This window comes from Vicugna pacos, chromosome 9 (genome assembly GCF_048564905.1).
Source record: "Vicugna pacos chromosome 9, VicPac4, whole genome shotgun sequence".
In the NCBI taxonomy this organism is placed as follows: Eukaryota; Metazoa; Chordata; class Mammalia; order Artiodactyla; family Camelidae; genus Vicugna; species Vicugna pacos.
Window position 1 is genome coordinate 9,381,645 of NC_132995.1, and position 26,625 is coordinate 9,408,269.

A 26,625-nucleotide genomic window follows, 5' to 3' on the forward strand; every position below is an offset into this window, starting at 1 on the left:
TATGGTACAAAAATAGTTTATTACAAAAGAAATTCAACCAAAATGCCTAATAATTTACATTGTTATCAGTGCCTGGCTACAGTCCATCTCTCCTCATCCAACTGGGGAGAGCACAAAGAAGAGTGGCTTTTCCTCGGTTCCACCATCTCTGGAAGAGGAGAAGGAAATGAACATTTGGGTGGAGTTCCAGACAGGAGACAGGCGCCTGAGAATAATGGGGGTCAGAGTCCTGGGTGCCAGAGATGAGTTGGGGGAATATCTGTGCTGAGAAGAGGGGGCTTATGGGTAAATACATGTGCCTTTGTGCAAATCCTGGTCCAGAAGATTGGGGGGGCAGAGTGAGATCTTCACAGTTTTCAGGAGGGCTGACCCCATTGGGCAGCAAGGTCCCTCCTCATGAGTCCGAGATCTGCCCCCCCATCCCTCTCAGCTGCCTCCTGGAGCTGGGGAAGGGGGCACCGGCTGGCCAGGGGCTCGGAGGACCCCAGAAAAGGGCAAGAAGGTAGGTGGAGATGAGGGAGGAAGGAAGAAACTGGGGGGAGCCATGGGGAATCCAGGGAGGTCTTTAGGGGGAGACTGGGAGGGCGAGGAGGGAGGTGATGCTGACAGAAGACCTGTGGGAAGAAAAGAGAGAGGAGGCGTGAGGGCAGTGAGACTGGATCCAGAGAAAGGGGGCTGGGGGCCCCCACTCCTGGGTGCTGAGGGAGGAGGGGGCTGATTTCTCACCATTGGAGCTGACTCGGCTGCTGCTCTCCGGGGAGGTGGTGGTGCTCCGGTCAGAGGAAGGCTCAGGCTGGGATGCAGGAGCCGGCCGGGTGGCCTTCCCCCTCAGGATGTCGATGACCTGTAGGAAGATGCGGAGTCATTACCAAGCCACCCTTGCCCACCCAGCACCGCCTTTCTCCACCTCGCCTAGCTCATGGGGTGTCCATGTTCAAATGGGCACTGCCTCTACCTCAGTATGTGAAGGCGGGCGGGTCACTTCCCGTCTTTGTGCCTCAGTCTCTCCTCTGTCCGGAACTCACATCCACGCACTCTGGCTCACCCGCCCGCCTCCACGCCCTGCACGGACACGCACACGCAAACCGCCGCACCCCTGCATATACGTGCCCACTCACATCCACGCTGACCGGCGCTCGGGCACAGACCCCTCCTCCGCCGCCCCCGCAACTCCCACCGCCACCAGCGCGCACGCTCACCCGGCGGCTGCGCGCCACCATCAGCGGCGTGTCGTTGTGGCAGTTCTTGAGGCCGCTGTCGGCGCCGCTGCGGACCAGCGTGCGCACGAGCGGGAGGAGCCCGCGGCCCGACGCCGAGTGCAGCGCCGAGCTGCCCGAGTACATCTGAGCGTTCACGTTGGCGCCGTGCTGCGGGCCGGGAGGGGCGGGTCAGGACCACCGCGGCGGCCGGACCGGGGCCAGGTCCGACTGGAGGGGGCGGGGCCCGGGCGGGGCCAGAGGGAGGGGCGGGGCCGGGTGGGATCAGAGCCTGGGGCGGGGCCACATCGGGGTGGGGCGAGAGAAGGCTGGAAGCTGGACAGAGCGGGATGGGGGGCGGCGCTGAATCAACCCGTGCTGGACTCGGCAGCCCTGGCCAAGGTAGGGTGGAGTCAGAGATGGGAAGAGTCCAGAGTATGGGCCTAATGGTGGTCACAGTTGAGGCAGAAGGACAGCACGGAGACAGGGCCAAAGCCGGAAGGCAGGATCAGTAAGACTCTCGCTGGGTGGGGCAGCTTGGGCCATTTGAACGGCGGAGGAGTAATGGGAGAAGGACCTGGGTAAGTTCGTAGCCGGTGTGTGTGTGTGTGTGTATGTGTGAAAGAGAGAGAGAGAGAGAAATAAGTCACAGGGTTGACAGATAGAGTCCTGGAAGGAAGGGTCGGGGCTGGAAGTATAGCAAGAGAGGAGACAGAATTGGAAGGGGTCAGTGAGTGGCAGGGATGGGGCGACAGCCTGTTGGTAACAGAGGAAAGAGTGGGCGAGAGGCCACGGGCATAGGCCGTACCCACCTGCAGCAGCAGCTGCACCATGCTAAGGCTGTTGTTTTCGACGGCGTGTATGAGTGGGGAGCGGCCGCTCTTAATGTCCTGCGGCAGGGAAGGAAGGTTTTGAGCATCTCCTACTTGTGTCCAAACAGTGGGCGGGTTCGCATCGCAATCGCTTAGTCTAGCATCTCAACCGGATGCATACTTCAAGCCCCACCCCACTCATCAGGGCGTTCTCCCACTGTAGCCCCTCCCCGTTGGCTCCGCCCCTCCCCGCTCCTATTGGTTCCACCCCCGACCCAAGCACGCTCACCACAGCGTCGATGTCTGCGCCATGCTCCAGCAGCAGCAGCACGGCTTCGTGGCACTCGGTATTCACGGCCACGTGCAAGGCAGTGAGCCCTGAAGGAGAGGGAGACTCAGTTAAACCTGGGCGTGGGGCTCTGCGCCCTCAGAAGAACTCCACGGCTTGCCAGACAGCCCCACCTTGCACCCGGGTAGGTGCTCACCGTCGTAATTGCGGGCCTCCAGGTCCACGGTGCCTCCGGCCGCGCTGTCCAGCAGGGCCCGCAGGCAGGCCGGGCTGCGGTGCTCGCACGCCAGGTGGGCTGCCGTCTGGCCATGGCGGTCCAGTGCCATGGGACTGGCACCGGCCATCACCAGGAGCCGGACCACAGACGGCAGGGTGGTGATCACAGCCAGGTGTAGCGGTGTCTGGGGACGAGAGACTGTAAGGGACCCGTGCCCTGCCTCCCAGTCCTGCCTTCCCCAGAATTTCCGAGTCCTGACGCCTAGCTATAGTCTTATTCAAGAACCAGAAATCTGGAGCGCCTCCTCCCTCAGATTCAACAGTCAGGGCCCCCAGCTCTTCTTCCCCTAGGACCCAGGAGTCCAGGTCTCCAGCCCCCTGTTCCATCAGATCCAGGTCCCCAGGCTCACCTGCCGTAGGTTATTATAGATATCCAGGTCCCGGCCGCCATGCTGGAAGAGGTTGACTAGCCGATGCACAGCTGGCAAATTGCCCTGCACTACGGCAATGTGGAGTGGCCTGGAGGTGGAGGATCACGGGCATGAGGGGCTGGTCACCTCTCACACCCACAATCTTAGCAGTGCTCATTCCATTATGTGCAGGCTACTCTAGAAAAATCTCCAGAATCCAGCCACTGCTCCCCACCCCTACTCCCTCCGTCTTGGTTCAGCCACCATTATCTCCCCCCTCGACTGTCCCCTCCTCCCTGGCCTCCCTGCTTCCACCCTGCCCTATGGCCTGTCCCTCACATAGCAGCTAGAGAGACCCTTGTGGAATCTAAGTCAGGTCATGCCCCTTTTCTGCCCAGAACCCTCAGAGTAAAGGCCGAAGTCCTCGCTATGGCCCACAGGCCTTATGTGATCTTGCCTCTCATTCTTCAATTCCTTTATCTCTGTCCACTCTCCTCACTCAGCTGGGACCATTGACCTCCTTGCTGTTCCTCAAACATACCAAGCATGCTTGCCTCCCAGGGCTTTCACACTGGCTGTTCCCTTTGCCTGGAATAATCTTACCCCTCCCCCAGATCTGCAGGGTCAGCTCCCCTCATCTGGGCCTCAGTTAAAATGGTAGAGTGGCAGTGGCTCGCCCCTCTCCCTGTTTCATTTTCCCCCACATCATCACCTGACATTGTACACTTGTTTCCTGTCTAACTCTTTCCTGATAGAATGTCAACTCCTGTCACTTGTCTGCTTCTGTCACTGCCCAGTGCTTAGGACAGTGGCTGGGGCTGAACAGGTGCTCCTCAAATACTCATAGAATAAATGAGTCCCTCTCAACGATCCTTGGCCATCCTTGAAGCTGGTGACCACATCCCCACCCCATTCCAGGCCATGAGTTTCTCATCTGTGACAAGAGTGGGGATGAACTCAAGGCCATCAAGGGCTCCCATCAGCTGTGACTGCAGATCATGTTCAGCCTTCAACCCAAGAGTGGAGGAAGTTTTGCCCAGAAGGGAGGTGGGACAAATGGGGATGGGGGTCATTGTTTGGGAGGCTGGGCTGCACAACCTAGATACACCCCCCCCCTTTTCCGGACTGAGGGACTCATTCCCTCAGCTTCTGGGAAGGTTGTCAGCACTCTTTGTTAATTACTCTCTGCAGAAAAGAGCTGCTTGCCCAGGTCATGGGGGTCAGTTGGGTGGGGGTAGATGTCATACAATGGCATCCAGTGACTGGTCAGTGTGGGCATAGAAGGTCTGGCCTTCTGGCCCCAACTCTGAAGGCCACTCCAGCTGCAAAACACTCCCTCTGGGATAGCTGAGGCCCTGGTGAAACTACACAGAAGCTTGACTGCTGCCCCTGCCAAGTCCAGCTTCCTCCACCCCTGCAGGCATTGATGTGGAGAACACTTTCCAATAAACTTCCTGCCACTTCCCAGGGCCCCCCACCTGGAAGAGTCATTTCAAAATGACGGCAATCTGGGATGACTGTACAGGGTCGGTAAGGGGGCATTAGCACTAAGGGCACAAGACTGAAGGTACATAGGCCCCACACCTTTCTTTAAAGTCCATTTACTGGAGCCACTACTTTCTCACCCACCACTGCTGGGGACCAACCAGAGCATGGCTCTGGCAGGTGAATAGCGGTTCTCCCATGCTGAGAAATCCTGCAGCCCAGGGGGCTCTGGGGAAACTAAGCAGGCCAGGGTTACCAACTGGGTGGCAAATCTCTCTAGCTGTGAGGCTAGGGCAAAGTCACATGGCCCTTCTGAGCCTCGGGTTTCTTCTCTGTAAAGCATAACCCATAATAACGCCTATCTCCCAGGAGGGGATTATGCAGATGAAACTCTGATTCTGGACCCGGATCCGTGAAAGACACATTTAAAAAGAAATCTTGGGGGAGGGGTCGCATCTGGGCGAGGGGCCCCTGGGATGGTCTCCCGCCCCTCCCAGCATCTCCCAGGACGCCCGGCCCGGGTCTCTCTCGGGGCGGGCGGGGTTAAGTGAGGGCAGAGGGAGAGAATGATTTCAGAGAAACCGTCCAGGCCTGAGTTCCCATAAACGCGCGGGCCGCAGGGGGTGGGGCGGGGCTGGAGGAAGTGGGGACGGGAGGGGCGGCCCAGCCCTCGGACTTCCAGTAACAGGTCTGCTGGGCGGGGCTCTGCTTCCTGCTCCCGGGGGAGGGAAGCCTGTCCTGCCGGGGATCTACCCCGGCCACCCTGGCACCCCAACTTCCATCCTCGAAAGGGGCGGAGAGGGGAGCCCAACTTAGAGACCTAGTTACCGTTGGGGGAAGGACTCCAAGTCCTCCAGCCAGGGGACCCCCCCCCTAGAATTCCACCCTTTGGGGCTTAGACTCCAGCTGGCTGCCTATCCCCCCAATCCGGGCATCCACTCCCAAGATCTCTTGGGACCCTAGGAATATAGTTCCCTAACTCTTTGCGGATGCGAACTTCCCCATTCCCTCCGAGTAGATCCCCAATCTGCCCTGCACCCTTGTCCTACTCTGCTCAGAGGTCAAGGACTACACTACCCCCACCTCTATTCTCTGGGATTCAGAACACGTGCCCCCCTCTCTCGGAGACCCAGATGCCAGCTCCCCAGTGCCTGACCTCTTGGGGGTCCAAATGCCCTGAGATTCTTTCTCCCTTGAATCCCTGGAAGTCCAGCCTCCCAACTGTAGCTTTGCTGCTTTGGGGACCCAGACTGCTCGTGTCCCCCTCCCCCGCCCCCGCCAGGCCTGCGCCGGCTGCCCATTCCGGTAAAGTCTTGGGCCCCAGCGGAAGGGGTTAAGGTTAGAGGGAGCGCCGGGAGGGGGAGGCTGCGAGTGAGTGACGGGTGCTGACGTGGGGGAGGCAGAGCAGCTGGGCTGCGGTCAAGTTCTGCGGGAAGGGATTTCCCCCAACAGGCAGCTGAGGCAGAAGTGTTTGCTTTGGGGGAGAGGGGGGAGTAGGGGAGAGCGGCTGGGGTGTGGGGCTGCGGGCTGCTGTGCCAGGTCCCTCTCTGCACCCCTCTTTCACAGGCTGCAAACAAATCACCCCTGGGGACAGGTACAAATTAAATCTATTTCACAGATGACCCCAGAGGTACCCAGAGTGGGAGGGAACTAGCTTCGCTGAGTCCTTTATATATCTCACAGGCACTTTCTCCTGCTTTGGCTCACAAGTCTGGCTCACAACCACCCTAGGAGCTCTGTTTAAACAAAATCCCCTCCCACGTACTGAGTACCTACTGTGTGCCCAGTCCTGTTCTATGCACTACATGTATGTCCATCATTGCACTCAAGCCCAGTTGTGATGATGAGCCCTGATCTCCAGCTAGGAGATATGTGGCTCAGGGATGGGAAGCCACCCAGGGGCCAGTGGTGGAGCCCCCATTTTCATTGCAGAAAAAGGCCTGTCCATCCCATTCCCACCAAAACCATCCCCAGATCATCACCTTCTAGAAGTGATTGCATTTCTGCCTCACAGAGACCCCCACATACTCATGGTTCCTATTTTTATAGGGGGAGACTGAGGCAGAGAGGGGTGAGAAAGTGGCCAGCTGAGATTCAAACTGAGGTGGATAGAATCATAAGAATCATGGCAGTCAAGTGTATTGAGGGCTCACTAGATGCTGGGCCCGGGGCTAAACCCTCTGATGTAGGATTTCCCAGAGGTCCCAAACTGCAGGGGATCAAACCATGAGACTGGTGAAATCAACTTAAGGGATTGTCAGCCTAATTTAGTGGGCTATGACCAGGAAATGAGACTAGAATAGAAAAAACCCAAAGTAGACCCCATGTTGTAAGGGTAAGTCCTGTTTTGTTCTGTGCAATTTTTTTTTCAAGTTTATACGTGCATGTATGTCCTGGGCTTAATATAAAGTCATGACAACAACAATAATCTTAATTAATACTTATTGAGCACTTCTAATCTCCCAGGCTCAGTGCGAGGAGCTTATCATGTATAATTCATGTAAGAAATCAGTCAGTGAAATGTCTTTCTCATTTTTGGATTTTGATAAACTGGAAATCCACTGCTTCAAAAAAAGCCCTAGGAAGTAAGTGCTCACAGGGTGCCCATTTTCCAGAAAAGGAAACTGAGGCTCAGAGAGGGAAAGGGCCTTGCTCAAAGTCACAGAGACAGCGGTGGAGACTGGATTCTAACTTGGGTCGAGACAACTTGAAAGCCAATGTTGAGGGCACCTGTCCTTCGGTGGGTGAGGTGGGGGGAAGATTGGCCCTACTAATCCCTCCATTAATGGGGGACTGTCACTCACGTGTCTCCGTCCTCATCCGCACGGGTGGCCATGGCGATGTCAGCCGACAGGGGGTGTTCCATGGAGCACATCATGGGGTACAGGGGTGTAGGCAGGTTCAGCAGAGGGAAAGGGGTGCCCATGGTCGGAGTCGGGTACAGGGACAGTAAAGGTCCTGGGCAGAGAAAGGACATGTCTGAGGCCAGGCCCATAGATCTTCAAACCCACCTGCCACCTCCAGGCCTTTGTTCCTGCCAGGCACCTGCGCTTTTCCCAGGTCCCCTTTGCATCTCACACTGAGTCCTCAACACCCATGACAAACTCCTCTCCCACATCCCTCCCCTGGGCTCCCGCAGCTTCCCCCTCGGCCCTGGTCACTCTCAATATCACTTATTTTCACTTGTGTCTGACTCCCAGCTCCTCCTAGGCAAAGAGTCCCTTAAGGACTGAACCCCTATCATCACCCAGCAGGGGGACCCCAGGGTCTGTTTGCTGAGTGAATTTGTGGCTGAGGGATGTAAGGATGGATGAAGCACTAGGTGTAGGGTGTGGGGTAGATGTGAACAGAGTTTGCTTAGTGGGGAGTGGTGCTGGGAGCCTGTTCAGATCAAACTGTTGGAAGGGACTGTGGTAGCAGGCAAATCCACATCCACCCATCACACAAATGGGGAAAACTGAGGCCCAGGTTCTCACTCAAGGAATGGGAAAGGAGGCAGTGACAGGCCTCGGGATGCACAGCTCAAAGCTGTGCTCTGAGGGGGTGGAAGGTGCAGGAACTGGGCAAAGGTCTGGAGGTACTAGGCATGGGGTCTCTGCAGCTCTGGAGGTCACTCTGGGATGCTGAGGTCAGCACAGCTGTGAGAGGGGATGCTTCTTCCTGGAGATCAGGGATGGAGACAGGATGGGGAAAATGGTGTTTGGCGTTCTCTGTCATCTCCTGATCCTTGGAGGCTCCCATTATTGAACTCTCAGGTTTCCTGGTTTTTGTATGTCCCATACCAGGCCTTGGTGCCCTGGGACCTTCTTCCCAGAGACTCCCTGAATCCTTTTTCTGGTCCTAAATCCTTGATTCCCAGAACTCCCCAGTCCTGCCCCCAATTCTTAGAATCCTCAGTCCCCAAGCCACCTGACCTTGTGACCCCAGCAGACACTGATCACTTGCAAGCACACATAACTAGGTGCTCAAAACCCCAGATCTCTGTCCCACTGGCTCCTTAGGACTCCTAGTATCTGGATCTGTTTCTTTGGATCCTTGTGACCCCAGATATTGGGGTGCTCAGAACTCCAACTATGTTCTCCTAATTCCAGTGTCTCCCAATATCTTGGTTCTTGAGATTTTTGACATCCTAGGATCCTTAAAATCTGTCTCCTTAGAACCCCAGCCTGTTCCCTGACTCCCTTTGACCCCACATAGCTGGATGCCAAGAACTCCAGTTTCTTGTGTCCAAGTGCTGATTTCTCATAACTCTAGATATCTGGGTTCTTAAGAGTTTATAATTCTGTGTTCCTGGGACTTGATTCCCTGAGACTGGGCACTGTCTCCTGATTCTGGATACATGGCACTCGGACCCCGGGCTGTATCCCTCAGGGCCTCCTGACACCCAGCTTCCTAGAGCAAGGATATGTGTGTCCCAAGGTCTGCTCCCTGATGCTCTCGTATCTGTACTCCTGGGACCCCAGGTTCTGACCCACTAAGGAACCCCGTATCTGTGACCTTGGCTTCCGTCCCTCAGCTGCGTGAGACCCCGTATATCACGTCGGAGCTCTGCCCCTGGCTCTGGGGACCCTATGCCCTGCCTGCCCCCCAACCGGCCCGGACCCGCGGAAGCCACTCACCCTGGTAGTAAACTGCCTCTGGACGGGCCAGGCCGTGGGGGGGCGCGGGCACAGCGGGCGTGTCGGAGCCAGCGCGGAGGGGATCCGGGGGGACCACTGGGCCCGCGGCGCCGCGGGGGGCGGCGGGCTCCGGAGAGGGCGCGCGCAGGGGGCGCTTGCGGAGCGGCAGCGCGGCGCCGGGGGGTCCGGCGGCCTTGGGCCTGGTGCGCAGGTCCACGGGCCCCTCGTCCATGGTCCCCGCGGGGCATCGGGGCATGGGGCCGCCGGGGACGGCGGCCGAGCGGGCGGCCGGAGCGCGGCTCGGCTCGGCGGCACGGGAGGGTGGTTGCGCCGAGCGCCGGGACTTCCCCTGCCGCCGGCTGAACTGAAGGGACTTTTGTCGGCCCGGGCGTTGCCGGCCGCCCGCCTCCCCGCCCCCGGCCCCCCCGGGGCCACCCGTCCGCCCCAGGGGTTTCCTGGACCCGCCGCAGCTCCAGCCGTCCTGCGGCGCCGCCCGCCGAGCGCCCCGCCCGCGCCTCGCCCCGCGCCCGCCCCCTCCCGGCCCCGCAGCGCCCGGGGCGGCTGGGCCTCGGCGGGAGGAGGGGGTGGGGTAGGTAGGGGGCGGGGTCGGAGGTTGCGGGGTCCCCACCCTTGCGGCTGCAGGCCTCAGTTTCCGTCTCTGTTTTTTTCTTTCTGGCTTATAGGTCTCTATCTCTGTATTTCCCAGTCTGCAACTGTCTCTGACTCTTGGGTTTGGAGAGATGTCTCTTTATCTCTGTGTTGCTCTCTGTTCTGTCTCTGTCTCTGTCTTCTCTTCGCGTCCCTCGCCATCTCTCTGTCTCATGAGTGCTGTCTGCTTCTCAGCCTCTCCCCCAGGGAGGCAATTCCATGAGGCGCTGGGGTCGCAAGGACGCGGGTTCGATTCCCGATTCCCACTTCTCGGTGGTTGACCTTGACCGAGCACTTCTCTTCCCTGAGCCGTTTCCTCCTTTATGGGACCGAAAAGACGCACCTAGGGCAAGGACTACCCTCGGCAGGCGCCCAGGCACTGTCTCTCCGCCCCCCTGACACCATCTCTGCCTCCTCCATGTGCCTCCTTAGCGGTGGGTTTGAATTTCGCTGGGGGTGGGGTGCGGCGGGAAGTGCACAGAGAAACACTGAATGTGTCTCTCCCTGCGAGGTCCCTGCACCCAGCCGGAGCCGCCGGGCACTAGGTGGGTGCTCCGGGAATCCTCGATGCACAGAAAGAGACGTGGCAAAAGAGGCAGAGAGGTCGTGAGAGACCAAGGGAGAGACGGGCAGATAGCAAGAGACGCAGGACACAAGACCAGTGTCACAGCGCCCAAACCCGGGCCCAGGAGGCGGGGGCAGTCTGGCGCCCCTTCTGCACCACATCCCACTCCCATCCCGGGCGGAGTTGGTGGGTGGGGAACAGGCCAGGCCGGTTGGGGGCATGACTCAGAGGCCCGCTGGAGCTGGGGGGCGGGGGACGGCAAAGGCGGGCCTCTCCTGCGTCCCCTCCCCTGCAGCCCTTCTCCCCGCCCCGGGGAGGGGCCTGCGCCTCGCGGGGCTTTCCCGGATTTCCCTGGAGGCGGGACCGTTGCTGGGGTTGAGTCCCGGTCACCGAGTTACGGGAGGCGGAGCAGGAGGCTTTGGGACCTAGAGGGGGCAGGGGAAGGGGGGGCTGCACTCCGGATCTGTTCAGGCGGCACGCAGAGTCTCCCTGGTTCTCTCCATGTGTCTCCCTATGTCTCTGCAATTCTGTCCCTCTCTCCCTGGCCTCCGTCTCCAGCCCCACCCTGTCTCTTTGTTTCCCAATCTCTGCGTCTCTGTCTCCTCGGCAGTGTCTCTCTGGGACCCTGAAAGTGGGTGTGGGGCCCCGGTTCCCAGGAAGGGACTTTGCCCCAGACTGGGGCTCCACCCGGTGGATGGTTAAACGGGATGTGAGGAGCAGCTGTGGGCAGACTCAGGCCTCAGCCCTTCCCCCGTCTCTCTACCTCTCTGGCTCTCCCCCTGGGTCCCCTGTAATGGGTGAGCATCTGCAGGCAAGACCTGGTTTCAAATCCCACTTCCACCTCTTGCTGACGGTGGACCTCAGACAAGTTGTCTCTCTTAAAACTCGGTTTGCTCTTCTGGAAAATGGGGCTGATGTCAAGCCCTGGCCCTAGAGTTGTGGGAGCTACAAGGGAAGAGGTGAAGGAATTAGGTTGGAAAGTCTGGGTCCCACTGCCCCCACCCACCCTGGCCTCTGGTGACTCTCAAACACAGGGGAGGGACAGGATGTAGAATACTACCCCTGCACAGAGGGAAAGTCAGCCTCAGGGGAGCAGGGCTTGTCCAGGTGATGACCCTAGGAGATAGTGTTGGCAGGACACCCACCCACCCCGGGCTCCCTTGTGGCAGGTGGCGTGATGGCTCTCGACCCAGGCAGGACTGGAAAGGGGGATGTCTGTGCTTGGCCCAAAGAGGGGTTGGAGGGGCTGAGGGAGAGGGTGCTGGTTCTGAGTCTGAGGATGGATGAGGAATAAGAGTCTGAGGGAAGAGGATCTTCAGGAGGAAGACAGATCTGAGACAGAAGTAGGTGGTCTAGGGAAGGGGAGAGAGTCTGAGGGAGGAGGTGAGAGTCTGAGGGAGGAGGTGAGAGTCTGAGGGAGGAAATGAGGGTCTGAGGGAGGAAGTGAGGTCTGAGGAACTCTAAGAAAGACCAAGTGAGGGCAGTGGCTCTGAGGGAGGAGGAGAGAGTTGGGGGAAACGGAAGGGTCTGAGGGAAGGGGAGATTTGAAGAGCATCTGAGAGGGCAAATTCTGAGGGAGGAGGACACGGGAGGGAGCAGACCTGAGGGTCTGAGGGAGGAGGTCATGGTCTGAGGGAGGAGGAGCAGTTGGAGGAGGGCCTCCTTGGGCCGGAGGGAAGAGCGGCATGCTTGGGGAACCTGCGGAGACTCAGGGGAGGGAAGAAAAGGGAGGCTGGAGTCAGCCCCGCCCCGCAGCTGTCTCTAATTTCCCAGAATCTTCTGCTGCTCAGGAAAGTCCCAGCTCCCACAGCCGCCTCCCTCCAGTGTCGGGAACGGAGGATGCGGAACCAGGATGGCTCCCCCTCCTTTTCCCTTTGCTCCCTGCACCCTAGGCGGGGAGGACTAGGGTCTCCCCTCTCTGGGCTTTGAAATCTGGAGGCCCCCCGCCGCCAGTAGGGGCAGTCCCTGGATGAGTCCCAGAAACTTCCCAGAGAAGGCCCGAAAGTCCTGTTTGATGTCTAACCACTTTCCCTCATGCAGGCAACCCTTTGTACCTGTTCAGTTCTCCTGCCTCCTACTGCTTCTTCTCCCCTTGTCCTTCCCCGAACCTCCCTGGGGAAGGAAGGACCACAACTGTACCTGCTCGAGGTCCGAAGAGAGAAATGAATTCCTAGCTAGAAAGTTGCTGGTCTGGGGCAGCTTTCTTGCCTTGGGGGCCTCAGTTTCCTCTTCAAAGAAGAGAAGATTGGGCTGGTTGGGCCCTATGATCCTATTGACTTAATTCCTGGGCTTGTCCTGTTGGCTTCTGACTGAGGCCAGGATACAAGTCCTGTCTCCTGCTTTCATTAGTTTTGTGACTTCCAGGCAGTTAGCTTGCTCATTTATAAGACAGACTAAGTCAAGAAAATACACTTCCATTCTACAGGTTCTGAACTACAGAAAGTGCCTAATATGATGTAGCTGCTATTATTATTCTTCCTGTTATAACCTGGCATAGGAATAATAATTATTATCAATTAACCCATAATTTCAACAGCAGGATCCATTTCTTTGAGGAAATTAACATCCAGCCTACTGGGCTTAGAGACGTGGGTTGGAGCCCTGGCTCTGCCATGTGTTGGCTGTGTGACCTTGGATAGGTGGCTGTCCCTCTCTGTGCCTTTCTATGACTTCTTGGTTGAGGGTAGTAACAGCTTCTGCCTCCCAGGATTGCTGAGCAGATGAAGTGAGCCCAGGTGTGCAGAATGAACAGCTGAATGAATGAATGACTTCTATTCTTGTGTCCATGTTGCCTGCCTTCACCCAGCAGGCCAGACCTTTCTTGTCATCATGTTCCACCCAGTGATCAGCCAAGATGGCCCAGTCCTTCTGGCTGAGCTTCCACTGGGAGTTGGCCCATTTCATTCTCTTGACACCTTGTGAGGAAAAGTCAACGAAAATCGCTATTTTTACAGAGAAAGAAACAGGCACAGAGTAGTCACTTCTTAGGATCACACGGTGAGAGATTGGGGGAGTCAAGATTGTAAGCAGGTCTCTGTGACCCCAGCTTCTTGATTGCTGTACCCGCTGCCCTGGGTGAGGTGGTCATTAGTCCCAGAGGCCCAAGGCCTTCTGTCTCAGTTCTAATTCCAGTTACTCCCTGGGAAGGAGTAGTTTAGATGGGGAAACAGGCAAGGTCACGTGCCCAAGGGTCTACATTCTTTCTCCAGTGCTATTCTGCTGCCTCCAGGCACAGGGAAGTTTGAGCAGACAAGAGAGAAGTTCGCTTTGCAGCAGGAGGAAATAGAGTTAGATTTAAGAGTCTCAGGGAGCGCAAGTGAATTTTGCAGATAGAGGGAAACAGAGACATTGAGCCTGAATGGAAAAGGACTTGCCCGAGGTCACACAGCCTTGCGTCTGGGCTCTGGGTTGAAAGTCCTCCCTGGGTCTGCACACAGCTCTGCCCTCTGAGGCTCCACCCAACCCCCAGGGGTGAATGCAGGCCAGCTTCCTGGAGCCCAGCCTGCGCCTCCTGGTTCCTCCCCACCCTGGGGCCTTGGCAGCTGCTGGAATCCCTGGCACCAGGCAGGATCAGCGTATCTGGGGCCTAGGCCAAGACTTAATCTTCCTCTTTCTCCCTGTTGCTGGGTCTGCACGCACGCCGCTGAGTCAGAGGATTACAACATCATCTCCAGGCGGGCTTCAAGACTGGACACCCTCCCCCCCCCCGCACTCCCCCCCCATTGCCTTGATCAGACAGGGGAGATGGGAGGAGTTTGGGGATATCAGCATCTGCCCTGGGCGGCTGCAGAGGGTGGTGGCTCTGGGAAGGTCAGGTGGAGGGCAGAGGGGTCCCAGCGAGGTGATGATGGTAGACAGCCTGGCATTACAGTGCTAGGCCTTAGTGTAAATGGGGCTCATCTGTAAATGAGGCTCACTGTCTAACTGTTTGGGTTCAAACTTGAGCTCAGCCACTTACCAGCTATGTGACCCTGGGCAAGTGACTTACCCTCTCTGAGCCTCAGTTTCCTCATTTATAAAATGGGGGCAGAACCAGTGCATGCCTCACAGGGTTGTGGCGAAGGTCAAATGAGTTCACACCTGTTGGCACAGGCCGACATGAAGTAAGTAATCAGTACGTGGAAGCTGTGATTTTCAAATTTGCTATTAATACTGAGTATGGGAGTGTTGCCACAGAGGCACACTGCTTGGATCCCCTTTGAAGAAAGGACTTGTGACCCAGCTGCCAGGCGTGTAGGTGGCTGACAGCCTCAACAGTTGGCTCCTTCAAGGGCTGCCTCAGTGTGTCAGTCGGGGGCAAAGTCCCCTGGGCAGCCTCCAGCCATTGAAAGAGCCTGGCAGGATGGGGGGGGGTGGTCTGGCCGTTTCCGGCCACTGTGGGATTCCTCTAATGCAATCTTTGCTTCAGGGGCTCCCTTTTGGGCTGGCATCATGGCCTGATGGTTCTCTTGCCCAATCCTGCCCTCCCTCCCCTTTCTCACATAAACCTTTTGCCCTCCTACCTCTCAGTGTCTGCTTTCTGGAGGACCACATCCATGACAAGGCACTTGGGAGTCAGACAACTGAGTGGGAGTATCGGCTCTGCCTGAGTGGCTTTGGAGTGGCATCTGATCTCTCTGGGCCTCAGTTTCCCCCTCTGAGTCATGAGGATGATAACATGACGGCTGAAAGGATCCGGTGAGTCAGCTACAGCGCCTTAGGAACTGTTGCCTACGTCTTCCTTATCCAGAAAGCTGAGACAAGTCGAATCTGGGTCTACCTTCCACTTTGCCAGTTCCCAGCCATGTGGCTGCTGCCAAGTGCTTTGCCCTCTGAGCCTGGTCTGCAAAGAGGGGATGGGCCCCTCCCTTCCCGGGCAGGGCACTGGCGAGGTCAGGCGTGGGGAGCCCCGCTGAGCCCGGCTCACTGGATGCTCAGTAGCCAGGTGGTGTCACCGCTGTGAGCGCCATGACAGGGGAGGTGAGCAGGGGTCTGCTTGGCGGGCGTGTTTGACCCCCGTTGAGGTCCTGCTCGCAGGCTGACAAATAAAGGGAAGCCCCAGGGCTGGGAAAGTGTGGTGTCTCCTGGAGAAGTTCCCTGATTCTAGGATACACCGTGGAGGTGGGAAGGGGGAGGCCTCTGCCCTGCTCATTCTGTCAACCAGAGAAGGGGAAGGGTGTGCAAGAAAGAGGGCTGGGCGGGGAGGGCAGGTGCTGGTTGCGGGGACTGCCTCCCTCCGCAGATTAGAGCTCCCCAAGGCGGGGAGGAAGGCCACCACCACCAGACTGGGAGGTCCCTGAGGTGGGGACACGTTCCGCATCAGTGCAGGGGTTCCTTTGCAGGTTTGCCTTGGGGCCTTCCTCCTCCATCAGATCAGAGGCTCCCTGAGAATGAGTGTGACTTCGCGGATTAGATATCTCTACGTGCGTGCGGGCAATGCCTCCTCTCTCAGGCTTGGAACTCCCTTGGGTGGTGGCTGGGCACGCCTCTTGTTAGACTAGGAGCTCCTGAATGAGGAGGCAGTGTGCTTCCATCATCTGTCTTGTACATGGTTCTCAATGGAGGTGGACAAGTTTGCCTCCCTCCCAGGGGACGTTTGGATGAGTATTAGACTAGAGCTTCCTGAAGAAGGTGGGCATGCCTCCACCATCATGCTAAAGCTCCCTGAGGGTGAGCCTGAGTCCTGAGCTTGAATCGGCCATCTTACTAAGAGTGCTTAATGAGCTTAAGTCTTGTCCGCAGTATTAAAGTATAAGCTATGAATTACCCAGGAGGAAGTTGTGGCCTGCGTCTCCCATCAGCCTAGCCACTCCCTGAGAAGGTGTGAGCCTCCCTCAATGAACTGGGGCCCCCCTTCCCAAGCCCACCTCCCCAGGGCAGAGCACAGAGCCCATCCCAGAGGAAGGGACAGCACCTTCCCTGAAAATCTAGCCTTTTCCCTGGAAGTCGGTGCCTCCCCAGCCTGAGGCCACAACCTCCCCTGCAGCCACTAAGGCTTAAAAACACAGATGCAAAAGTTCCCCAGGCTCCTGGGAAAGCCAGGTCATGCCAGGCCCTTCCTCATTTGAGCTGGGGCCACAGTAGACTCATCTTCCCTGTCCCAAACCACCGTCCTGGCTGGGGCTACCCCTGCCCTGCCAGACTTTCCCATGGCAGACATGTCACCACTGCCCTGCCTGGTGGAATCAGGTCGCCAGCTGGAAGCAAATCTCCACACGGCAGCCTCCCAGCTGCTCAACCCCAGGCAGGCTCAGTTTCTCCATCTGAAAGTGTGGGGCTGGCGCCAGGCCTCTGTGAGTTTGCACTGGCTATGGGCCGGCTGGTGAGAGGGGGTGTCCAGAGGAGCTGTTACCATCAGGCTCTGTGGGAGGTGGGGTGGGAGTTGGCTGTGGCATCTCCTTGGGGACATCACCCACCTCTCAACTTGTCACTTCAGCCTCCTGTGGTCACATAGCCGCGGAACATTGGCTCACTTCTGGGAAAAATCAAATCATTATCGTGAGTTTCAGATCCCAAATTTTCTTATGTGGGTTCCCACCACACCCTCCTGCCTCTGGGCTCAGGAATTTTGCCCCCCCTGGAGAACCAAGTCATCTGAGGAGCAATGAAGAGATGGTGGAATCATGGGATGTAAAATAATATATATATATATATATATTTCTAAATTAGGAAATATGATGTGGAGAAATGCATAAAATGCAATGTTCCACTTCACGAACGATTATAAAGAGAGCAGTTAGGTTCAGAAATGGTTCTGCTGATTCCTCGGAAGCCCCTTCAGGCCTCTTCCAAATCACAACTCTCTCCCTCCCTCAAGGTAACCCATATTCTTTTATGTTTTTATTGCTTTCCTTTTACTCCCTGTGAATACACACCTGACCACTACAGTTTTCTTTCTTTCTTTCTGGAGGGGGAAGTATGTATGTATGTATGTATGTATGTATTTTAACAGAGGTGCTGGGGATTGAACCCAGGACCTCGTGCATGCTAAGCATGTGCTCTACCACTGAGCTATACCCTTCCCCTCCTTCAGTTCTTAATAAAGAGGATCTTTCAGTGCAACCTCTTGAATCTGGCTCCTTGCATTGCATTTTATGTCTGTGAGGTTCATGCATGTTCTTTCATCTGTTGGAGTGCCTTCATTTCCGTGACTTTGGGTCTATCATTCTCTGGCCTGGAAAACTATAATTTCTTCATCTGTTCTCCTGTTGGTGGGCATGTGAGCGGTCTCTCGATTCTGACTCTTTGGACGATGCTCTGTGCATCCCCTGGTGCCTCCAAGCCCACGCACTTTTCTGCGTTATCCAAGAGTGGTAGAGTTGGGGCATTGGGTTGCAGCGGTCCAGCTGTGGAAAGATACGGCCGCACGGCTTTGCACTGATTTTCACTCCCATCTACTTTGCTGCTTTGAGTTCTATCTGCCCCACATCTTTGTTGGCACTGGATCTGGTCAGACTTTTGAAATACAAGTCATCCTGGTGTGTGTGTGTGTGTGTGTGTGTGTGTGTGTGTATGTGTGTGTATCTTCTGGTGGTTATAATTTGCAATTCCTTGCTCAGGAATGAAGTTGAGCACCCTTTCCTGTATCCACTGTCCACTGGAATCCAAGCACAACATAATGTTCAAGACAAAAAGCTCTAGAAACTTAGAATCTTAGTGGCAAAGAATTTTAGAGTCCCAGACTTTAAGGAACTAGACATTCCAGAATCCTGTGCCTCAGTTTCCTTGTTTGTGTCACAGGGATTATTCAAGTCTCTGACTCAGAGGATTGGGGACAGGATTCAAGGACTGAATTATATGCACACTGAGAACTGAGCCCGGTGCATAGTGAGCGCTCCGTAAATGTGATTTCCCCTCAGGCAGGAATTTCATCCATCTTGTTCTTTTCTGTGTCCTTGGCACCTCCAACAGGATGGAAGCTCAATAAATATTTCCTGAATGGATCTGAGCCTCAAAGGATCAAAGAAACTTGCAATTGTGGAACCTCAGGAGCAAAGGCTAACAGAATTTAAAAGATGAAGACTTATCAGGCCAGAGAGTCTTAGATTTGCCAAGGATGCGTTTTTATCACGTGTAGTTCCTAAGGCTGACTGTGTTCAAGTTTTAGAAATGAGGACATTCCATTGGTGGAGGCCTCCTAGCTCTTGGTAGTGTCTCATGTGGGACTGAAAAGACAAAACCTCTGTCTTCTCACCCTGCTTGTTACCCCTACTTCTCATATCCATCACCTCCCTCCTCACCCTCCCGACCTCTTCCCGGCTCATCCTCCCTGCGCAGGTGAATGGATCTTAAGTAAGCTGTTCCCACCTAGGGTGCTAGGGTGTCAGCCAGAGAAAGTCCAGGCTCCTGCCATGCGGCCTTGAACCAGGCACCACCTCCCTCTGCCTTATCTCCCCCTGCCCTGCCCCCACCCACACCCCTGCTTTTAGCCGTGGCCTCTCCCCCAACCCTCCTGCCCACACATGCCCCTTTAACTTCAGCCTCAAAAACCCGTCTCGTCCATCGAGATCCAGACCAGGACACACAGGAGGGGTTCAAACTACATATCATGTCTCAGCTCTGGCAGCCTGTTCTCCAGGAAGTCCTCCCTGATTTCTTTCTGTAGGCTGGGTCAGGTGTCCCTCTCTGGATTCCCCAACTCGAAGCCCCAACCATTCGGAGATGTCGCTGTCTGGGGGCAGCTCAATCTCCCCTATGTGTGAGCCTGTGAGGGCAGGCCAGGGCTGTGCTCGTCCAAACACTCCCTGGAACAGCTGAGATCTCAGGGAACAGGTCCATCAGCTCCACCTGACTATTGAAAGAGGCTGTCTTACAATGCTCTGAATTGTGCACTCGGGATGCCATTCCTCTGGGACCCTGGGATGGCTCTCTTCGCTTTTCTAGGTCAACAGGTGTGCCCAGTGGTTCAAAGGGACTCAGTTAAGGTCCGATGGTGCTCAGCTCAGGACCTGCCCTCCTGAGACACAGTAGCCATTGACAGCAGCTCAGCTCTCGTGTCCCCAGTTCTACCCTAAATTCTCATAAAGCCTGTTTTATTTGTAAACATTTCTTGCATGTACCCATGTACCTGTGTACCCACTGTGAGACCCCAGACTTCAGGACCCATCTCCCCAACTCCCTACTCCTTCCCCTGAGGCACAGAGAGGTTAGGGGCTTTGCCTAAGGTCACACAGCCATGGAAGGGCTGGGGGAAATAGGCTTTTTAAAATCAACTTTATTGAGACATAATTTACATACAACAGAATGCACTCAGTGTACGTGGTGCGAGGGATGAGTTCTGATAAAAGTTTACAGTCATATCATCACACTCGAGATATAGAACACTTCCATCGTCCCCAAACTACCCCCGTGCCCCTCCAGTCAAACCCTCCCTCCATCCCCAATCCCTGGCAGCCACTGATCTGTTTTTTATCCCTGTTGTTTCTGCTTTTCCAGAATATCACATAAATGGTATCATACATTATGCAGCTTTTTAGAAAAATTCATTAAAAAATTTGAATACAGTCAAATTTACTCTTTTTGGCATCCTGTTCTATAAGCTTTGTGCCATGCGTGCAGTAAGGTAGCCACCACCAGAATCAAAATGCAGATTTTTCCATTACCCCCAAAACCCCCTGCTGCTGGCCCTCTGTGGTCACACCCTCCCCCGTCCCGCCCCCACAACCACTGATCTGCTTTCTGTCCCTACTGAGTGGCCTTTTTCATAAAGTCTTATAAATAGAATAACAGAGATTTGTGAGTCTAGCCTCTCACTTAGCTTAACTCATCTGAGATTCATCCACGTGGTCGTGTGCAACAGAAGCGTGCTGCGTTTCATGACCATGCGTGGATGGACCACAGTTGGCTTATCCATCTACCAGCTGAAGAACACCTGGGTCATTTCCAGCTGTTGCCCATTCTGCAGAGAGTGGCTATAAACACGCGTGTACAGGTTTATATGTGACCCTAAGTTCGCTTTTCTCTTGGGCAAATACCCAAGGATTGAAATTGCTGGGTTGGGCCTGGGAAGTGTATATTTCACCTCTGGAGAGATTGGCAAACTGTTTTCCAAAGTGGCCCCTCTGCTTTGCAGGCTCACCAGCAGCTCAGGAGAGTTCTGATTGCAGAACTAGGATGTGAGTCTGGGTTTGTGAGACCGGGCTGAGCTCTTGACACCAAGCCACAGGGCTCCTGTAAATGATTGCAACAAAAGCTCTTTCCCCTTTGGTCACACCATGCAGTTGCTTAAAAAAAAAAAAAAAAGAAAAGAGGAGGCAGTTCTGGGCTGATGTGGTGTGATCTCCTAGACAAATTGCTAGAAGGAAAGTCCAGAACAGGATGAATGTGTGCATTTGTGGAAAGAGGGGAGGGGAAAGAAATATGTGTACATATTTTCTGATTCATTCATAGACTATCTCTGGAATAAACACAAGAAGCTGGTAAGAGCAGAAACTGGGAGGTGGGAACAGGATTGGGAGGGGTTGGAGCAGAGGTCAAGTAGATAGACCACATCTCAATTCTATTTTGTGCTTTTTGGATTTTGAAACTTGTGAATGTCTTACTGGTTCAAAATAGACACATACATTCCATCCACTCCACCAACAGGTATTTCAGGCCTGGTTCTGGTGGTGAACAAATAAGATCGGACCACTGGGGAGTTGTGTCCTGAGACAGATTGTCAATAAGACAAGGAAAATGTAGACAATGTCAAGTATTCGCTATGGAGAAAAATAAAACTGGCAAGTGACTGGGGGTAGGGTGGGATGGGAGAGTGGGGAGTGGTTTAAAGTGTTTTTAAAATCAGGAGGCCCTCATCAGGAGTGACATTTGGGCAAAGATGTGAAGGAGGGGAGAGAAGAAGCCATCTGGACATCAGTGGGAAGAGTGTTCCAGGCTGAGAGAACAGCAAGTGCAAAGGCCCTGAGGTGGATTATACTGGCTGTTTGAGGCTGGTTGCTGGAGTAGAGTGAGCAGTGGGGAAAGTGGAAGAGAGATTGGGAAGACGAGAGCCCAAGGACAAGGGAGGGTGGGACAGATTGTTCGGGTCCTGTGGGCCACTGCCAAGACTTTGGTTTCACTCAGAGGGAGATGGGGGCCATGGGAGGGTTCTGAGCAGGGGAGAGATGTGACCTGACTTAAGATTTAACAGAGTCTCTCTGGCTGCAAGGGTTTCCCTTTGCAGGCAGGGCAGGGACAGAGGCAGGGAGCCCAGTGAGGAGGAGACTGCAGAGGTCCGGGCCATAGGTGATGTGGTGGTGGCTGCGTCAGGTTGGGTGCAGCTGTGAAGAGAAGTGGCTGGATTCAGAAGCTAGTTTGAAGGTGGATATCCCAATACTTCTACCTGTGTTGGGGGGTGGGGCAAGAAGCCCAGGGAACCAGGACGGGGAGGAGTGAGAGGACCAGGCTTGGTTTGCGGAGATCAGAGAAAACATCCTTGGGGACCTGATGTTTTAGCTGAGGCCTTAAGCAGCTGAGGAAGTATTTGAAGGCAGCCAGTGCCAAGATCTTTTAGCAAAACAGAAAGGAGGATGGACACAGGCAGGGGTCAGGCCACACTGTGCCCAGTAGGCCTGGAGCCCTGGAACAGCCCTTGGGTTTTCTCCTGAGAGCACTGGGGAGCCACAGCAGGTTCTGAGCAGGGGTCAGGGTTGAGTTTTGGAAAGACCACTCTGACTGTGCAGGGAGATCAGCTTTGCCTCGAGCCAGCAGGTGGCTTGGGTGGAGAGGGTACGTGAGGGAGGGGTGATGAGCACCCATTCCAGAGATTTAGGAGCTAACTTCCTGGGAAAGGGAGATGGTGGGGTCTGTGCTGACTTCTGGGGTCAATGTCAGCTAGCATCCTAGGAGTATCTCACACCTGAACTCAGCGAATCTTCACAACCACCCAGAGAAGTATCCCCTTTTCACAGCTGGGGAAACTGAGGCTTGGAGAGGCTGCAAAGTTCCCAGTCCAAGGTCACACAATTGGGAACTGGAGTATGGAGATTTGAACCCACAACCATTTCCCTAAGAAAGGCCAGGATGCAGCCCTGTCCATCCCCTACCCTCCCGGCTGCCCTCCAGCAGCGGCCTCAGGCAGGGTTAGGCCACCACCCCTCCCTCCCTCCCTGCCCAGAGCCCCAAGCCCAGTTCTGGACTTTATCCCCAGCCACCGCCCAGGTCAATAAAAGTCAAGCAAGCAGTGCGGAGGCCAGCAGGCAAAATTCCCCTACTCCCGGTGCCAGGGGAGTTACCCAGGGCGCGGAGGGCAGAAGGCAGGTGCGGAGAAAGGGGCCATGGGGGAAGGGGAGCATCTGCAGTTCCGTGGTGCCGCCTCGTTGCCATGTGCCTCAGTTTCCCTCTTGGTAAAATGGGTGGGGCTCCTTCCAGGGACACAAGAAGGACCCTCAGGCATCTTCCCTTCTGGTCGGACTGGGATACAGAGGTTTCCTCAGTCTGATGGGGGAGACAAGGAGCTCCACCCTGACGGAGACGATAAAGAGCTCTCATTAAGTCTGATGAGGGAGACAGGATTTCCCAAACAGGATAAAGATAAGTCCCAGCTCCCTGGATAGAGAGCAGGTGTCTAGTCTGCATTTCCAGTCCGCTGGGGGAGGTTAGGAGGGCCCATTCTGATGTGTGAGATGGTTAGTTTCTAGTCTGAGGGAGGAGGCAGGTAGCCCCAGCCCCAGTCTGAAGGGGGAGGTAGAAACTCCTCCTCGACGCCCCCTCATCCTGCCCCGCTCTCTGTGCTCCCCAGGGGGAAGCAAGATGCTCCAGCCTGAGCTTCCGATGTGATGAGAGAAAATGTTTGCTCCAGCTCAGCCCGCTCTTTCCTGAGCCGCCAGAGTCCAAGCAGCACCTGAATGCTTGAAATGCCACTGTTAGTCAGCTCCAGCTCTGGAGGGGGCCACGACCAAGGGCCAGGGAGGCAAAGGATTTGGGGGATCCAAGGGCAATTCTGCGGGGCTCTGGGCCTGACGTCTTTTGTGAGCTCAGATCTGGATGGTGAGGTACTGGCGCCACCTAGTGGCATCTATGGACCAGGCCTCCCATCCAGAGCTGGAGGAAAGCTGAGGCCCCCGAGGACGTGAACCCCTAGGTGCAAGTTCCTCCCGCCCCCCGAAAAAAAGAAACCCATCTGTAATTCTGCGGCTTCACTGTGCTCATCCTCCAGGTGTTCTGGGGGGAGGGGTCTTTCTGACCTATAAGTCTGCTCCTGTCTCTCTGCTCACAACTTCTCCATGGCTCCCCAGTGCCTGAGAAGGAAGCCCGCACGAGGGCCCCAAGGCTGGCCTCTCTAGCCTCTCCCAGACCGCCCTGTGCTTCAGCTGAACATGAGTAGATTTTTGAGCATGTCAGGCTCAGAACCTACCTTCAGGCCTTTGCACAGGCTGTTCCTTTTGCCTGGAACACCCTTCCCTGCCTCTTCCCCAGCATCTCTTGTACTCCTCCTTCAGATCTTGGAGTAGATGCCTCCTCCTCCAGGAGCCCCTCCTTGACCTCCCCAAGTCAGGGTTACAGTCTTATGGGGAGTGCTATGTCCCTACAGAGCCTGACACTAGCTACATACTCCAGGGAATGTTTGTTTGAATAAATGAATGAATGCCAGGCTAAAGAGTTTGCCAGGGCAGCCAGAGGAGAGTTTAATCAGAGGAGGGACAAGGTCAGATTTAGAAGCTTCCAGGTTTCCTCTTAATCCTGAGCCTTTGTATATGCTTTTCCTTCTTCCTGGAACATTTGCACGTATTAACTCCCGCTCATCTTCTAGGTCTCAGTGGGCCACCCCTTCCTCCAGGAAGCACTCCCTGACCCCCTGGGTCAGGCATTCCCCAACCTGGCCTCCTGGGCTCCCCCAATCTCATCCCTGACCAATGCTGGGTTGTCACTGTCTGTGACAAGTCTGTCTCCCCTACTGGGTCCTGGGAGGACGGGACTGAGTTCTGTTCATCCACTGTCTTCCTGCAGAGCTTATAATAGAGACATCCTTTTGTCAAGACCTGGGCTTCAATCTCGACTCCCCCATTTGCAGCGTGTCTTGGGTGAGCTCAGGGCCCTCCTGGAGCTCCAGTTTTCTCATGAGAAATGTGAAAAGAATGGGTAGTTCTTCCTCCAGCCTCCCAGGGACATCGAGGAGACAAGACCCTGGGTCCTGAACTGACCGTGTGCCGGGTGACTGTGGGTGATCCACTTCCCCTTTTGGGGCCCATCTGGCTATATGAATGGGTGGCAGAGGCCCCATCCTGCCGGGACATTTCAGGAGGCCAGCGCGGGGCTTCCCAAGGCGGGAGGGTCAGGGACAGGCAGAGGGAAGAGGTGTCTGCTGGGTTAGGGGAAAACCAGCCTTCCCCATCATAAAACGGATGATGGGAGGGAAACAAACAAGGCTGGCTCCACCCGGGTGTGAGGGGAAGTTGGGGGAGAGGATAAGGGGCCCCTGGAGGTGGGTAAAAACCACAGTCCACAGCTTGTGCCAGCTTCCCTCCCAGAGCCTGTATGCCGTGGGGTCCAGGCTGTCTGCCCTGTCACTGGCCCTACCTCCAATCCTGCTCTGCCTGCAGCCTTCCAGCCTCACGAATGGCAGCTCCATCCTGCGCATGCTCGCGGAAGAGCTTAGAGACCCCTGGACTTCTCTCTTCCCTCACACTGAATCCAGCCCATCAGTGAATGCTGTTGGCTCCACCTTCAAAGTCCATCCCCACCTCCACGGCCACCATCCTGGTCCAGCTGCTGCCACTGCTGTTGCCTCCTCACTGGGTTCCCTGCTCTTCTGTCTCCCTCCAATGGTCTCTTCCAGCAGGGGGCCAGAGGGATCCTGTTAAGACCTGAGTCAGGGCCTGTCCAGCCTCTGCTCAGACCCCTCCTGTGGCTCCCACCTCACTTGAGGTAATGGCCAAGTCCTTACTGCAGCCTACAAGGCCCTGCATGCCCCTGTTTCCCCTCTGCCTTCAACTTCTCCACTTCCCCCACACTTGCTCCACTCCCATCACCCTAGCTCGAATCCTCTTTCCTGCCTCCGGGCCTTTGTACATCCTGTGCCTTCTGTTTGCAGTGCCTCCTCCCCACCAACTGTCCACCCAGCTCCTCTGATCTTTCAGGTCTCACCTTGTGAGAGGCCGACTAATGCCCCCCCGAGATATCCACGTCGGAATCCCTGGGACCTGCGAATATTACCTTGTATAATGAAAAGGACTTCGCAGAGGTGGTGAAGTTCAGGATCTTGAGATGGAGAGATTATACTGCGTGATCTGAGTGGGCCCTAAATGTTATCACAAGTATCCTTATAAGAAGGAAGCAGAGAAAGATTTGCTACAGAAGACACAGTGCTGTGACAATAGAAGCAGAGACGTGGGGTGCAACCACAGGTGAGGGACGCCGGCAACCACCAGAAGCTGGAAGAGACAAGGAACGAATTTTTCCCTGGAGCCTCCAGAAGGAACCAGGCCTGTGGACACATTGGTTTTAGCCCTGTAAGATGTATTTCCAGCTTCTGCCTGCCAGAACTGTAAGAGAATGCACTTCTGCTGTTTTAAGCCACTGAGTTTGTAGCAATTTGTTTCGGCAGTCACAGGAAACACACACGCCTGAAATGTCACCCCTCTGGGAGGCTGCTTCGGAGCCTCCACCTACATTACATACAAGAACCCACGCTTTTCCATCAGAGCATTATGACACTCTGTGATGACTTTGTCATGACCTGTTAACACCTGTCTTCCAGTCTGGGCTGTGAGCTCCGTGAGGCCAGGATCCCAGATGTCTCATTCAGTATGTGTTCCTGTGACCTTACGCAGGACCTGCTGAGGGTCTAGGCTCAACAGATATTTCGGTTCAAATTCATTCATCCATCCACTTATCAAGTATTTATCAAGTACCCAGTGTTTGCCTTGCACTGTTCTTGGAATTGGGGGATGCAGACAGTGACTCTGCCCTTGTGTCTCCCCTGATTATGAACCGAATGCTTTTGTCTCCCTTAAATTCACATGTGGAAGCCCTAACCTCCCCCCGCCACTGTGCACCGGTACGTGGAGATGGGGCCTCTATGGAAATGCTTAAAGGTGGGGCCCCGAGCTGAAAGGATTAGTGTCCTTCTAAGAAGAGACCCGACAGCCTGCCCGCTCTCTCTCCCTCCGAGCTCACAAAGAGCACTGGGCAAGATGGATGTGCCTGCAAGCCACAGGAGAGGCCTCAGACTGAAACCCACCTGCTGGCACCTTGCTCTTGGACTTCCTAGCATTTTGAACTGTGAGAAATTAATTTCTGTTGTTCAAGCCATCCCATCCGTGGTATTTTGTTACGGCAGCTCAAGCTGACTTAGATACCCTCTAGCATTTGCTGTTTCTCGGTTGTTTTTCCCCTCTTTCCACACTGCTCTACTTATCATGGCTGTGGTGGTTTAAAAATCTGTCCACAACTTCTTAGAGGATCCTCCCCTCAGAAGTGAAGCAAAT

The 26,625-nt window shown here is 55.4% G+C and overlaps 1 protein-coding gene and 1 long non-coding RNA gene across 3 annotated transcripts; one reads left to right on the forward strand and one right to left on the reverse strand.

The window, feature by feature from the left end:
* On the reverse strand, positions 1-9,513 carry BCL3 (BCL3 transcription coactivator). 2 transcript variants are annotated; one of them, XM_072966886.1, is made up of 9 exons: positions 9,028-9,513; positions 7,213-7,366; positions 2,924-3,032; positions 2,494-2,698; positions 2,298-2,386; positions 2,009-2,086; positions 1,119-1,367; positions 727-844; positions 1-614 (listed from the first exon to the last, which is right to left on the reverse strand). In XM_072966886.1, exons 1-9 carry the CDS (start codon positions 9,281-9,283, stop codon positions 427-429), a joined length of 1,446 nt encoding a protein of 481 aa, XP_072822987.1. In that variant the 5' UTR covers positions 9,284-9,513; the 3' UTR covers positions 1-426. The 2 variants fall into 2 exon arrangements, with proteins under 2 accessions (XP_072822987.1, XP_072822988.1); XM_072966887.1 differs by having other exon boundaries at positions 1,200-1,367; positions 9,028-9,509.
* On the forward strand, positions 1,535-25,710 carry LOC140698057 (uncharacterized). The gene is made up of 3 exons (XR_012075462.1): positions 1,535-1,598; positions 14,750-14,917; positions 22,938-25,710. It is a non-coding gene; the product is annotated as an uncharacterized lncRNA (long non-coding RNA).
* Positions 25,711-26,625: the final 915 nt, after the last annotated feature.